Source organism: Bison bison, unplaced genomic scaffold, assembly GCF_000754665.1.
Source record: "Bison bison bison isolate TAMUID 2011002044 unplaced genomic scaffold, Bison_UMD1.0 scf7180017864128, whole genome shotgun sequence".
Taxonomy (NCBI): Eukaryota; Metazoa; Chordata; class Mammalia; order Artiodactyla; family Bovidae; genus Bison; species Bison bison.
In genome coordinates this window covers 416373-432845 of record NW_011494700.1, presented here as the reverse complement: position 1 = coordinate 432845, position 16473 = coordinate 416373, and the positions used below count along the sequence as shown (strand labels likewise).

The 16473-nt window shown below is 39.3% G+C and overlaps 1 protein-coding gene across 17 annotated transcripts in view; it reads left to right on the top strand.

Moving 5' to 3' along the window:
* KLF12 (Kruppel-like factor 12) overlaps nt 1–14781 on the top strand; it is a 528361-nt gene extending 513580 nt beyond the window's left edge. For all 17 annotated transcript variants that reach the window (XM_010839655.1, XM_010839659.1, XM_010839654.1 and 14 more), the window contains one exon: nt 5002–14781. In XM_010839655.1, the coding sequence (XP_010837957.1) occupies nt 5002–5183 (182 nt within the window). In that variant the 3' untranslated portion in view covers nt 5184–14781. The remainder of the gene's footprint in view (nt 1–5001) is intronic.
* Nucleotides 14782–16473: the final 1692 nt, after the last annotated feature.

Here is a 16473-nt window from a genome sequence, read left to right as displayed (position 1 = left end):
ATTGTTTTTGTATCCATTTTTAAAACTTAACTAGTCCTGAGAGAGCATTGATTGATCTTTATTTTTTAATGAAATGCTGGGCACTCAGCAGATACAACAGAAACCTAGGTCAGTCTTGAGCAAGGAGCAGACGCCTGCTCTCTACCTGGTCTGAGCAGCCATCTTGTTCCCTTCTCCCCCAGACCTCAGCCTCTAGTTGTGAAGAAAGATGTGAAGATCTTATTTTCTTTTTCTCCCCTCTTCTTTTTTCTAAGTATGGAGATAGAATACCCAAACTCTTGTTTTATTAATGAGGAAATGGGTATAAGAAATACTGTACAAGAAATATTTCTGAATACTAAAAAGAAAATATACATTTTTGTAAGGAAAGTTTCAAGGAAAACTCATCTATTGCTCACATAATTGTTTACTATTTTCTGATACAGGTTCTCCCTGACCCTCCCCACCCCAGATGAGGATATTTACATTATTTTTTTTTATGCATTCATTCACCACTTTATATTCTTCTCAGTGGTAAAGAATCCACCTGCCAATGTAGGAGATGCAGGTTTGATCCCTGGGTCAGGAAGATCCCCTGGAGGAAATGGCAGCCCACTCCAGTATTCTTGTTTGAAAATTCCATGGACACAGGAGCCTGCCGGGCTGTAGTCTATGGGGTTACAAAGAGTGGGACATGACCCATCTGAGCATGCGTGCATTAACCACTTATCCCCTAATAACTTATAAGCTTACATATTATTTTCATTGGTTTTATTCATGAAGTAGGGTTATATCTGCCTCTTAAATATTTTGGTGAGCTTGTCTTTCATGACCACTATTGTACCTGATTCCACCTCACAGAATACTTCCCAGATTTTGCACTAAGTCTCCTGCTCCATATTTGTGGGCCCACAGAAATCCTTGCGATAGTTGTTTTCTCTGCTTATCCTTTAAAATGTCCACCTGAGAAATGATGCCAAACATCTGAGCTCCTGTTTTCTGATCCTTCCTCACGTGTGTCCTCCTTTCCAGACTCAGTAGAATTATAGTTGGTCATCTTGCATGGTGGTCATGGTGGCACAGCTGTATTGAAAGGTGATGGAGTTGGGTGAGGCTCCATCACTGTAGAATCAGTGCTGTTTGGTTACCAGGTAAAACATACAGAGATGTTCCTGACCCCACTCATCCTCATAAGGAAGATTTACTCATTAGTGTGCTTTTATAATGAGCAGACAAGATCCTGAAGACTTTTAAAACCCTGATGGAATTGGGTGAGGCTTTTTAGAGAATCACTCATTTCGTGAACCAGAACCTTCAGTTTAAAGCAATGGACATGACATGTCACGTGTGTTCATTACTGAGAGGACTGTTAGAATTTTAGTCAAGGATCCTGAGTTAAGAGTAAGTGATTATTTTATCACCAAAATATTCCCTCACTTACCCATCCCAGACTAGCAATGTATGTTATATAACCTGATAAAGTTAACATAATCAGAAAGCCTGCCCCAAGCTGAGGTACCCTTCACTTACATCAAGGGTCAGCAAACTTCCTGTAGTAAACCTTTTAGATATTGCAGGTCATACCTTCTTATTGCAATACTCAATTTCACTGTCACTGAAAAACAGCCATAAACAATATGCAAACAAATGAGTGAGATGGTGTTCCAATAAAAACTTATTCATGGATGCTAAAACTTGAGTCTCATATGATTTTCACATGCCATGAAATAGCCCTCTTTGGTGGGTTTTGTTTTTTTTTTTCAATGATGTAAAAGTGTGAAAATTGTTCTTAGCTTGCAAGTTGCACGAAACAGGCCGCCAACTGGATTTGGCCTGGGGGCCACATTTTCCCACACCTCCTATAGATTTTCAAGTGGAAAGGGCACAAGTACCATTATTAAACAGTCAAATTAAAAGTAAGAGTATGTCTGTTATAATCTGGGGAAGAAACTGGAGAAAATAGGTGCCTAAATTTGGTGTTCAAGGAAATACAGAGAGTCCCCAAGACAACAGACTGTCCCCATGATGGCCATGCCAGCCTCTAGCATCCTTCTTGCTCTGAAACAGAAGCCTGTCTCCTTCTATTACCTCTCCTTACTTCCAGGCCCATCCCAGGTCTGGGGCCCCTTCCTCTCACTTTAACTGCAATGGCAAGATGAGAGTATGGCAGCTTTTCTAACCCTGGTCATATTCATACTGCACTTTCCCAGCAAGATAGAAACACATGTCCTCTCAGCACACAACTGAGCAGTGCTTTTCCTCAATTAAAATCTTTTATTCTTTTTTTCTTAGACCTGTACTCATTGTAGCTGGTTCCATACACAACAAGAGATATCTAGGAGATGCCTGTTGGTGACAATGTCTTAGTGCCCCAAAAATGAATGTGCTTTTGAAGATACAATTTTTATCAAGCTCAGCTTAGTAGAACCTATGTTCATGATGTAAACTTCAAAAGCATGTAGTGATGACACGTCAGTAAAAGTATTTTAGCAGTTACCATGGATATACTGTATGTGCGTGCATGCTTAGTCATATCCAACTCTTTCCGACCCTATGGACTGTAGCCCACCAGGCTTCTCTGTCCCTGGGATTTCCTAGGCAGGAGCCCTGGAGTGGGTTGCCATTGTCTCCTCCAGGGGATCTTCCTGATCCAGGGATCAAACCCACATCTCCTGCATCACAGATGGATTCTGTATCACTGAGCCACTTGGGAAGCCTGGATATACTGTATAGTGGACTGCCGATCTTCTTAAATTATGGGTTTTGCTGACTCTTTTTTAAAAAAATTTCTGTTAAATTCTGATCAGTCAATACCTGTCTGTGCAGATTTTTGTCTCTAGAGAACATCCAGAATGAGTCAGAAGTGAGGTTTTGGATTAAGCTGGTCATTAGGCATCTACTTGACAGGAGCCCTTCCAGAGTAACCTGGAGCTTTCTGTGGGTCACAGTTAGTGCACCAGTATTTCTAGAGTTAACTGAGCTGTACTATTCATGCTCTTCTGTGAAAGTGCCACTTGAACCCAAAAGGACCTATATAGTTAACATTCATTTAACAGTTGAACAAAAACTGCTGAGTCTGGTTCAGTCCAGTTTTCCCACGTAGGCATGACTTGTACATCTCATTTACAGGGCTTAGTGGTTGCCTGTGTACACACCTCTGTGTGAGCATGTCTGTGTTTGTATTGCAGTTTTATTAATTTATTCAAACACTATTTAACACATACTCTAAGCTCTGAGGGTACAGAAATAGATTCTTAATCTCTATGTTCAGAAACTGGTAAAGGGGAAAAGCATCTAGACAAAATCTGTATGATATATTGTGATAGGTGACAATAGAAATACGAGTTGAATAATTGGAAAGTAGAATCAGCATTGTCTGAGGATGTGACAAAGTTTCGATGGGAAAAAGAATTTGGAGCATAGTGAAAAACACTGAGTTTGGAACCAAACACATCTATTTACTGGCTTCAGGCAAGTTATTTCACTACATTCATCCTCAGTTTTATCACCTGTAAAATGGATTTAACAAAACTCACTTTGCAACTCTGTATGTTTGTGTGCTTAGTCACTAAAGTCACGTTGGACTCTTTTGTGATCCTGTGGACTGTAGCCTGCCAGGCTCCTCTGTCCCTGGGATTCTCCAGAAAAGGAGACTGGAGTGGGTTGCCATGCCCTCTTTCAGGAGATTGCAGCTCTGTATCTTGGGGTCTAAAAGTCGTGTGGCTCAGTTGTATAAAGAATCTGCCTACCAAAGCAGGAGACGCCAGAGACATGGGGTTCAATCCCTGGGTCAGGAAGATCCTCTGGAGAAGGAAATGGCAGCCCAGTCCAGTATTCTTGCCTGGGAAATCCCATGGACAGAGGAACCTCGTGGGCTATAGTCCATGGGATTGCAAAGAACTGGACGCGACTGAGCACACACACATGTTGGGGTCAGCCAATAGCTCTGCTCCTGCCTGAGGCCTTTTCACCAGACTCCACGTGGGGCCAAGCAGTGTGTGGTTAACTATTGGATGGAGGGGGCAGAAGAGAGATCAGTTCTTGTGGGGTTACCTGAGGACAGGGCTTCCATTCTGAATGAGAGCCAAGAAAAAGCACACCTGGGTCAGCTATTGTCTCTCTCCCCCGGGAACCCATTTGGACAGCGGATAGCGTATCTCTTCCCAACAAAGCCTTTGCATATTTTACTGTCTTTACAAGTTGACTGAGGGATGTGGTCAAATTACATACTTCTTCGGACTGTTTTTTGCTGTGGGTTTCAACACTCAGACCAACCTGATGATTCCTCAGGACTTGGCCTAATTCTTAAGTCCCTGAAGAAGATATTTAAACTTCACACTACTAAGATATCTAGGATTCTTTCCCAGGAGACAAACAGTTGTTTATTTGTTATTTAACCTTTAAGTCATGCCCAACTCTTTGTGACCCCATGGACAACAGTAGTTTATACATAATATAAATAATAACTTTATAAATAATAAGTACTTAGTACCTAATTTCTGGGGGTGGTAGAGTGCTTTACCTTTTGATGAAATTTTGTGTGGCTGATAAAAGGACAGTGTACCCTAAAATAGCCTTTAAGTATCTAAGTGATGCACGTTTGAGAGCAGTATTGCAACAAAGCATACAAATCATTACCCTTTATAATTCTTGGTGAGTTTCAATCCTTTGGCCACATCAGCCTAGGTAGAGCTCTCTCACATGCCTTTCTGGTCTACCCATGGTGATTATACACCAGAGTTACCAGTTTATGCCTCCTGATAGTTTGACTGCAAAGTAACTTACCCATAATTGAAGATGCAAGTGTTAAGTAACCTCCCCACTGTCACCGCAAAGAGAGATTAGATCGAAACCCCCATCTGTGCGCCCCAAGACCTGCTGGCAAGGGTGGCTAGGTTTCTTGACAAAGGACCACCAAACGGAAAATCCACTGAGAACAGTCGTGTCCCCAGATAATCACATTGGCTAGATTGTTCAGGGGAAATGATGGAGCACGGCGTTATGTCCCTTTGTCTCTTCCAGGAGAGAAACCCTACAAGTGTACCTGGGAAGGCTGCACCTGGAAGTTCGCGCGCTCGGATGAACTGACGAGGCATTACCGCAAACACACGGGAGTGAAGCCATTCAAGTGCGCAGACTGTGACCGCAGCTTCTCCCGGTCAGACCACTTGGCACTGCACCGCCGGAGGCATATGCTGGTGTGAGGAAGGCTGCTTGTCCAGCTGAGCGTAAGAGCTGGATCTCTTAGCGGCACCCCATTCAGCAGGGCTGGATCCCCTTCACAGTGTTAACACAAAAGGGCATCACCATCCCACGATGTCTGAAAGCAGAGCAGGAAAAAGAAGTGGTAACACTTCTCCTTTCGGTCTGAAGGTAACCCCCCCGTCACGACTACACAAGAAACGACTTCACGCTGGCCTGGGAGATCGGTGACACAGATGCTGAAGAGACAGGCATTGTTTTCCGTGCTGTGTCCTCTGCCATTTCAAGATGTTTGTAGTTTGTACATTTTCTGAGCTGTCAGACGTTTTGTTATTGATACTTTTAAAGGTCGTCTACCACAAATTGATGGCTAGAGCAAGACCTTGTAAATTTGGATTATTCTCCCATCATCCCACCCCTGATCCCCTTTTTACAAGTAAGATATTAATAGAACCCACATCCAATCTGTTACCAGCAAGCAGCCTGAAAGTAGAAAAGAAGAAACTGTTGGAGAGGTTCCATTACCTGAAAAGAAAGGAGCGCTCAGGCAGCCCTTTTGCAATAGTGATGGTGACCACTAGATATCACTGCGACTTGTCATTATGCCATGCCCTGGAGAAAACCAACATTGATTCTTTTCATCTGTTTGTTGTTGATTGTTTTTGTTTTGTTCTGCTTCTGTTTTGTTCATCTGTTTGAGCAGAGGGGCAGCGACATTTCAGTTGGAGTCTAGTCCTGGTGTCTGCCCTGGCGTGGATGGGCACAGAGTCGTTCTGTAGTTGAATAGGAAGAGCCTGTCTAAAAAAACTACTGCCCCACTTCAAATTGCAGTGTTCTGTCAGCTAGGCATCATCTCTTCCTGCCCCTAGTATTTGATTACAAGGAATCGGGGGAAAAAAAACTTTCTTAGACACACTGGCACCAAGGTAAGAGGTGGGGCGGCCCAGGCAAAGTCAGTGAACATGAAAAAATCAGACAAAGCAGAGATGGAAATAATGCGCCTCTTGAGGAGAAAAGCAATAACGAATAAAAGGACTTTCCTACAATCACTTCACTGAGGACTCACGTTACCAATTTTCATACTTACTAAAGGGATTGTAAAAACACCCCAGCATTTTAGAGGTCTTGGCTACATTTACAGCACTGAGGTAATCTTTCTGCTGTTTGTTGTCCTGCTTGGTTGAGTACCACAATTAAAGATTATGCTCCCCCTTTTCTTGTTTGAAAACAGTCATTTGGTGACTAGAGAGGCCACGGAGGCATAGCTGGGAATTAACTGTTGGGTGAATGGGTCAGTTCTCCTTGGAACTGAGTCAGTGGGAAGGGAATGCTCCCCAAGGAAAGCCTGACATGGTGCTAGTTTCCACCCTTGGAGAGCCAAGGATAAATGACTCTCCAATAGGTTCTTCTCTATAGATTTCATTTTCTAAACTATATTAGGACCCAATACAACGGCATCTGCAGGGATGAACTCACTCATCCTGTGCTGAGGGTGAGAGGAAATTATAGTCCCGTAAACCCCTTGAGTTATGAGCCTTTTTTGCAACTAGCGAAGTCTATAGTAAACAAAGCAATACATCACCAATGAGCATTCTTTCAGAAAAATTACCATATTTTTTCCCCCACTAAAAGCTGAATTTTTTCAGCTTTCTGTAGCCAAGGGGCTTGGTAAGGTTTTATTGTCATTACTGTTATTGTTAAGATTTTTTTATAGCTTAGATATAAGAAGTTGCCAGCATAGACCTTTGCATTATATTTTAATTACAAACACTTGATTTGGGAAATTGCACAAATTATCCTCACAATATTACTAGCTCATTTTTAAAGATTTGAACATTCTGAAATAATTTCTGGTTCTAGAAATATCCTCTTTAGGATTGTCTTCTAATTCAGATAATCTTAATTCTGATGAAGCAAAAAACTAGAAACATTGGAACAAGGATAACTTGTGTTGGATGGCATTAAAAGGAATGTTTTTAATGTTCAAGCAAGAGCATAATGATTTTCAGGTCAAATTCTGTCTTCAAAAATACATACTCTATATTTTCTGCCAGGTCTGAAAAATTCATCAGGCAATTTCCCTCCAACAAGGGCTGCAGTTCTATGGATAAATAGCTTCTGTAGCTACACAGTGTACTGCCCACCAAGCACTGGGTTTATGGCTTTTTGTTTTTTTTCTTTTACACCAACTGGAAAGTTTTACCTGTACTGTAAGCAACTCATGCATTTCATTGCCTGTGACCATTTTGAATAGAAAGGCCAGTGTTGGTTACTGGTCAGTGGCAAAGAACACAGAGCATGGTGAACACAGCTGTGAAGCCCTCTACTAGTCCTAGAATTTAGTTGACAGGTAATAGGTGAATCACTTAGGTGAATGGCAGACGATTTAATTCTGCTTTCTAAGAAGGGCCAGTCCTTTTCTCTGCTGAGAGATCCTGAGAGTGTTACAGGTAGAAATGGTTTTTAGAATTCATAGAACTGACAGGCAGTAGGAGCTTCCTCAGTGACAGCTTGATTTAAATTTAGCACAGAATGAGATGAGCTGCTCCCCTCTAATAGCATAGGAAAAATTAAGGGACGTGAGCTTGTCTGCTTGCCTTCTGAAGGTGGGAACCCAACTGAGACAATAAGTTTACTGATAAAACCTGTCAGCATTATGCCATTTCCCCCTTTTGATGTATTGATACTTCTAAGGAGGGAATCCAAGCACAAGTAGTGAATGAGTTGCTGATCTGGTCCCAGACTGAAACTTACCTGAGGCTTGTCTTGAAGCATAGCAAATAATCCTTGGTGAATTTTCTACAAGTGTTTCCCCATAGAAAGGAAGGTGGTTTGGAAGAGAAGGAATTACATTTTTAAGTAAGAATATCTTCAGGCACGGAAAAGCCTCCTGCGTCTCATCTGATGTCTGTTCTAGCCTGTTTTAAAAAGCACAGTAGATGATTAACAGCAAAAAAGGAGTAAAATCCAAAGAATTTCTCAGTTGTACCCTAACGGGATGCATTCTTTGGTGTTAAATTTGAAGTCATTTAGTTTGCAGCTGGGCATATGTGTATGTTTGGGAATTTAGACACAGGTAGCTATAATGGCTTTGGAAGCTACAGTTGACCTGACTGTCTCTTTGCATTGTAGAGATTGAGTTCAAGGAAGTTAATGTTATTTGAAAAGTTAAGAAGTTCAGACATTGAAGTTTTAATAGATCCCCTCCTCATATTCTGATCTTAGATTGTTTGTGTAAAGATTCACACTTCCCCATCTTAGTTCCAGCCCCATCCCATCAACTGCATGTGGACTTTGAGAAGCCTGCTTGATAACTTGTCTTAAGTTTTATTAAGGCATTTAGAGTAAAATTTCTAATGGCTTTACCATAAAATTACACTGTTGCCTGAAATTACTTTTATGGAACACTATGGGACATTTATTTTCAAAGGCAGTTGAATAACAGTAACACAAACCACATTTTTTATTGCAAAAAAAAAAAAAAAAGAGCACATTTTGTTCACTTTAAAGTTTAAGTGGAAAACAGAGGAACTTCAGGTGAAAAAAACTTGCAAAATACTACAGTGTTTACAGATGCCAGTTCTAGATGATTAAAAAGGCCATTCTCATTATGGTTGAAATTTGGATCAGCTTCTACAAAGATTGTATTCATTTTTATGCAATTGTTTTAACTTCAAATTGCTATTTGTGTTTTCAACATAAATACAATTCTGCACTTTGAAATCAGTTCATTAAAGTGATAACATATATATGGATAAAAATGCAGCCTTCCTTACTCTGTACTTTATTTATTATACTTACCAAAGTTGCAATTGAGTAAATCTGGTGAGGTGAGGCCTTCAAATGTATTAATACGCCTTTGTTATATTGTTATGACTGCTTAGAAGTGTAGCCATGATGTTGTTAATAAAGGTGTCTTAATGTTTATAGTGAGGAATGACAGAATTTCAGCAGTGTTAAGAATACCAGCGTTCGTGATATGTTGAGTTACAGTCTTTGTAAAGGATTGAGCGTGAGATAACTCATGTGAATCTTAGTAGGCCCAGGAAGCCTTAATATTCATAGTCCATAATCCAGTCTCAGATTTTACTCCTTACTGTTTAAGCGTGTAAATTTAGGAGGTAAATGTATTCTACAATTTCACTGATCATATCTCTTCCTTCAACTTTTCTGAGGTAGTGCATTTCACACACACAAAAGATGTTTCCATTTGATTTGGTTTGGTTTAGAAAAGGGGTTTGGTAAGCCATGTCTTCCATATCACATTTCTCCATATCCCCACAATGCCTTCCACTTACGTGTACTGGCAGCCCCAACACATGCACACCTGTATACACACTTGGATATGCAGCAGCCAGTGGACTAATAAATATCAGCAAAGAACTTTTTTAAAAATAATGAATTTGTAATAATCCATGCTGTCTAGAAATGTAAGTTATTTACCTTATTAGGGAATCAGCTTATAATGCTATATATGACTTTGCCTGCATTTTATAGTTAAGAAGTGTACATAAAAATTTTAAATGCTATATTTTCACAGTTTCATTATAGAATAATGTCTGTTTAGCAATCCATGTCCATTGGTACTTTAAATATGCTAAATACTGTGCAATTGCAATAGAAATTCAGATTTTCATAAGAAAATGAAATAGGATACTGCATCTTAAAAAAATAGAGTGAAGATATTTTACTGTATTAGTAACATATGTGATAGTGGAAAAAAGTATTTTCAAACTCACAAATTTTACAGAGGTTGTAAATAGTTTGATGAAGTATGTTGGGAAAAAGAGCTTCTAGTTTTCATCACAATAAAAAAGAAAAAAAACTTGTTCAGATATGCCTTGTGTATCTTACACACAATTAGTGATATTGCCGTGGGGACTCTGTTCTGCCTTGTCAGGGCATAGCCCTTGTGCTCCCTAACAAAATGGAGTGGCCACTTGTCTCAGTTTAGCCAGGATGGTTTAGAATGCAGTGAAGTCATTTTAAGTTGCAGCACAGTGATTCCAGATGCATGCTCTTTGCCTGTAAAGAGGAAAACAGCAGCACAGGATTTCCTTGTGTTAAAAAAGCATCTAGCAGTTGTTTTTTTTTCTCAGTTACCTTCCTCCTCGATGCAGTAGTTCTTGATCAAAACAAATGCACACCCTCTGCAGGTGGTTCTGTTTGTTAAATCCCAGAGAGAGTACTTTTAGCAGTAGCTGCCTGTTGACAAGATGAATTCTATGGATATGGTCACATGTGAAATGACTCTGTCCTGGCAATAGGAATAAACTAATGCCCATTTTCAGAAATGAATTAAAAGCTGAAAGTGCCTGTCTATAAATTTTATGACCAATGAGATATTCCTGTACCTTTACACAGCAATAATTCTTTTTCAACCTGGGTTTTTCCCCCACCTTTGGGAAACACGCACACAGAGAAAATATATGCACACAATAAATTGAATCTGTTCATATACGCCCTCAAAAATTGTTTGGTGTGTTCTAAATATATTTCATCTTGCTTATGTTAGCATTTCTTAATTTAATCTTTCTTACAGAGTATACGAACACCTGTCTAAACTTATTATCTACAGTATACATCCTGGCACGTGACATTTATAATTTTGAGATGAAAACTTCACTGTGATTTGTCCGAAACTTAAGAAGCACTTCTTTGTAGTCCAAAAAGTTTTGCTCAGTTAACAAAAGCCAGTTTATTAAGAGCAAAACACTATAGACATTTGTTCCTTTTCCTTTATTTTATCCACTAATATCAAATGCACAAACCTATACCTTTCTTCATTTCCCTTCCCCCTAATATTTCCTATTGTCATCTAAGAACCATTTTGGAGTGAATATTAACACAATTGTTTCTCCCCAAATGTCCACTGAAGTAAAACTGACATGTAGTAAGCCTAGCCTTGACCGAGGTTTACAGTTAGTCCTGGAAATGACCAGATTTACATTCAGAACATCACAATGTGTTCCTACCATTATTTTACTGCTAAATGTAAAGTCGTGAATAGGACTATACAGCATATTATATGAAGAGACAAGAGCCCTGGAAATTCTCCAGTCCCATCATTTCAGAGCACAAATCCATCCAAACAAGCTATCAAGGGGTATCAGTAAAATTATACTCTTTCAGAGCCAAACATTTGGTAAGAGCAATTTTTAAAGTATAACTGTGATTAAACACTCAGGCTTTAGACAGTGAAGACTACCATGATGGACAGTGTTCTCCGGAACCAGACCACAGGATTATTAAACCATCTCCTGTTTCCCCCTCTACGTTTCAGAACAAAAAACAAAGAAGTATGCTAGATGAGGGTATAAAGTAATGATCAAAGTGTCAGAGTAACACTGCTGCGTTCCTTAATCGTACTGAAGGCAAGTTTTTTGACTGGGCTGTTTTCTGCAAGTTGTCTGAAAGTACTAAAAGAACTTGAAAGGTCAGAAGTTCAGCAAACCATGAAAATACTAGCTGTTCTTTAGTAAATCCTTACTATATGCCAAGCAGTATACTGGGTAATTTTTAGACATAGCACCTCTCGTGTACAACAGTTCTAGATTTCATGGATGGGAAACCAAGGCACAGAGAGGGTGGCTGAGTTGTCTGCAAACAGAAATCAGAGTAGGAGTGGAAGTTTACCTCTCTCAGGCTCCAAAGCCTGTATTCTCCCTGAGGCACTGCTGCACCTGTGTTCCCAAGAACCAGCTTTCCGTATCTAACCCTTAAGTAGTTTTATTAGGGATGTGCAGTCATCAGATTTTCCAAATAGGATATAAGGACATGATTTGACAGTGGTACATAACATTTAAAATCAGTCTTCTGAAAATTCACACATGGAGAATCATTATAAACAAACACCAACTGGCTATCTCCCTGGACTTCTCACCTGCCTCTGAAATGTTCAACCTGGAGATCCAGAATCATTTAAACACTTGGTGGCTCAGACGGTAAGGCGTCTGCCTACAATGCAGGAGACCTGGGTTCGATCCCTGGGTCGGGAAGCTTCCCTGGAGAAGGAAACGGCAACCCACTCCAGTACTCTTGCCTAGAAAATCCCATGGATGGAGGAGCTTGGTGCAGGCTACTGTCCATGGGGTCGCAAAGAGTCGGGTATGACTGAGCGACTTCACTTCACTTCACTACCTGATGGCATTTTAGAGCAGATTTTCTTGATTCTACGTATTTCTTTATAGGTGGAATAAAGGGTTTTCCACTTGTGTAGACCTTCCAGAGTGTGTTTAATTTGCAGTTGAAAGTTACCTCCATGGACTAGTTGTTGATAACAAGAGTTGACTTTTGGCGGTTGTAAATGGGCTGGCATCATCATTCAGATGATGAGCGAGAAGGGAGGACGGAAAATTCCTTTTCATATTTCTCACCTAACAGTACCACCTTGTAATGTTTTCAGTAGTCTTACAAATAATTTGCCTGTAGTATTATTGTTAGCTTAATTGAATTTTATCTAGGAAGCTGTCCAACATCAGAGAAATGACCCCCCACCCTCCTTTTCTGTGTAGAGCACATTCTCTTGACAGTATTGATTCATGGAAGTACTAATGGGCTTAGAAAACATTTGGAGAATGTCATTTCTCATGATGTTTCTTTTTCTGAAAATGAATCTCCTGAATTACAATCTTTCTCCCTGTTATTTGGCTGAGGGAAGAGATAAAACTTGTGTAAACAAATTTCCTCCCATGCTGAAAGCAAGTGTTTCGTGTACACACAACCCATTGCAGAAAAGGGCTCTTTCAGTTAATTGGGTTTCAAAACAAGCAATAATTTCTCCACAGCAAAACCACAACATTAAGCGAGTTGAAAAGAGATGAATAGTGGAAATAGTCACATCGGTACTTTATCTTTCTGGATTATATCTCTAGAAATTTTAAATGTTTGAGGCAACAAAGTCTGCCCTTTGTGCAAAGCAAGAACCAATGACTCCTGTGTGAATTAGTATATCTTGCTTTTTCCAAATGCAGGTTGAAGACGAGGGTAGAATTTGGATCAAATTCTAGTCAAAGTGCTCAAGTAATCAAAAAGTAGGATATTGTAGGGACATACCAACATCTTCCCTTTTTTGCTAATGTCATGCTCCTAAAATATAGCATAAAACATTTTAGAAAATGATGTTGCCCTACTTGTGTTTCTGGTTATCCCATAGCAGAATTTTGTATTTACATCCAGACTACAGGATGTATTTTGTCCCTCAGAACTTGAGTATATTGGACGGGTATAGTTGAACTGGGGCACTGGTGCCTATATTCAAGGCTCTTTCCTATCAACTTGTCTGTCTACACTTTGTTGTGTTTAAAAATTCATTAAAAAAACAAAAAACCACCATCCCAACCCCGCCCTATGGAATGGTGGCCGTATTGTTTTGTTCATGTCTGTGTGGGACACGTTGCATCACATGGCAAACCAACTCCCCGTGGATGTGAGATAACTACTTACAAAACCAGCTTGAAAACATCGTCTTCTGTATTATGTCATCCTGTATCATAATGCAATTATGTGTATCATAACGTGCTCATTTTAAAAAAGAGAAACCAGCAAATTCATGTTTGTCCATAGAAGAATGTATTCAGAACTTTCTGTGTTGTGAAATGATGAGAACAGACCACGTTTAAGATATACCCACCTGCCACTTAAAATGACTTAGTTATAATTAGTAGTAGTCTAGACGTTCCTCTCAGTGTGTGGGGGTCAGTTCAAACGTCATCCTCTTTTGAATAAATCTCTCAGTGGTATTTGAAAAAATACATGGGAATAAAGAAAAATATCATCTTTGGCCAAATCAAGCAGGCATCTTTTTCCTTTCCTTGACACTTAGCTCATTCTACTTGCTGATTGGATTACAAGAGCTGTGTAAAAAATACAAAAACATCCTTTCATTTACAAAACAGTTATTCTAGGCTTGAAGCCTCTGAACAGCAAATCAAATAGATGTGCTGCGTCTGATTCACTTATGTAATTTTACAAAAGGCTCCTGGGTCTCTGACCCCAGAGAGTTAGAATACCCAGAGGAGGTCCTCTGCATTAAAGGATTAAAACCCCCAAGGATGCTGGCAAGCAAATGTATTAATTTCTTAAATCTTCATTTGGTTTTCTGTTCAGAGTTTTAATTGCAAATGAATTTATTTCTCCAGCTTATCTAAAGATCTAATTTCCCAATAGTTTCCTCTGCATTTATATACTCTGTAGTGTTTAGGCAACCCCTGTTATAAGTTTATTAATATTATGTAAGTGTTGTTCTTGTATTTATGTATAGTGTATGTATTGTAAATATACTCAGAGCTTTTTTCCTTTTACTGTAAAATGGTGATCTTTTTTTTTTTTTCTTGCCCTACGATAATGTAAAGGGAGACCCTCCTAATGAGATTCTCTCAGAGGATGATTATTCCAGTCTATTCTCAGAGATTTAAATGAACAAGTGTTATCGTTTTTAATGGTGTCTCAGACATATTCTGTTGGTGCATTGCTTTTCTGTATTCAACTTTCCTATGAATTGAGCTGTGAACCGAAATAGAGTTTAAACCTTTAACTGTATGCATTTGTATAATTATCTGAATGAAGGCATGAAGGTTAAATAAAGCATTTTGTATGGAACGAAACTCCCTAATTATTACTAAGGCTGATTCAGACACTTTGGAAATCATAGTTATTACCATACTAATTAAACCTTTGTTATGAAAAGTTTTACCATTTGTGTATAGTAATTTAAAACAGAACAAGATAGACTGTATACTAAAAGGTGAATAGAGGACGTTTTATTTCGTAACAACCAGGACCTAAAGTGGGATTCCTGAAAGTATTTTAATGAGCGTAAAACTAAAAAGTGGTCTAGAAATATGAAGTGATATGAAAACAAGATATTTTTCAGAGCCTAAAATCAAATCTCTGTGAATGAATGAATTACATTATTTTTTGGACTTTGTGTGTCGTTTAAGTGTAGAATGATCTATCTAGCACGTGACAAAGCTGGTTCATTTCTATAAAATCTTAAAACAATTATAAGGTTTGGAAAAATAAGACCATTAATGAATGGAAAAGTGAAAGTATTAGTCACTCAGTTGTGTCCCAACTCTTTGTGACTTCATGGACTGCAGCCCACCGTGCTCCTCTGTCCATGGAATACTCCAAGCAAGAATACTAGAGTGTGGTAGCCACTCCCTTCTCCAGGGAATCTTTCCGACCCAGGGATCAAACCCTGGTCTCCTGGATTGCAGGCAGATTCTTTACCTTCTGAGCCACCAGGAAGCCCTTTAATTTAAATAATGCTTAAAAAGCACTTGAAAAATCTAAGTATCCTGCAGTTGTGTTCAGTCACCAGGCTGTGTCTGACTCTTCATGACCCCACGGACTGCAGCATGCCAGGCTTCCCTGTCCCTCACCATCTGGGAGTTTGCCCAAGTTCATGTCCATCGAATCAGTGATGCCATCCAGCGATCTCCTATTAGTATCCTTCACTTGAAGACCTACTAGAAAAATCCATTCAACAATAAGAATGGTAGGAAATCCTACTAACAATTATATTAAATGGTGATAGATGATAATAAAAATAATATTTGAGTACTTCCTAGATGCCCAGCAGTGTTCTAAGTATTATATTTGTTCTCTTTATTCTTACCAAAATCCTGAGTTAGGTTCTGTTATTATCCTAATTTTACAGAGGTAAAAGTAAGGTACTGTGTTAGGCAACTTTTCCAGTCAGCCTGGTTCTAACACTAGAGAGTCCTTAGCTACTAAAGGGTTACAGGTTAGGAAGATGGAGAAAAAATAGAAGGTGGGGAGAGAGAATGAGCTGTGATGAATATCATAGAAATATTCAAGAAATATATTCGATTATTTATGTACAAATAAATATTAATAAACCCAATGAATACAATTCTTTATTTCATACTTGGCAAACCATAATGTGGTTTAATAACTCATAAAAATCAGAGACTGAAGTAGATTTTGGCTTACTTTATTACTGCTTCAAATCCTTTTGTAAATGAACTTTAAGTTCGGTGAAATCACTGGGTTCCACTCAGAGACACTGCGCGAGGAGAGCCTCAAGGGCTCTCCTGTGTTCTGCTCCGTCCAAGCTGCTTAGGGCACCATCTTTGACCCTCCCAAGCCTGGTTGCATCAAGCACCTACCTGAAGGAAGCCTAGAGGAGTGACTCTTCAACCAATGCCAGCCTCCTTGGTAATTTCACAGTGATCACAAGGCCAGTTCTACAGAAGAAATCACTCACTAATTAATTATAAGACTCTTTGACAGTTGAAGCAATAAACTGTAAGTACATTTTTTTTA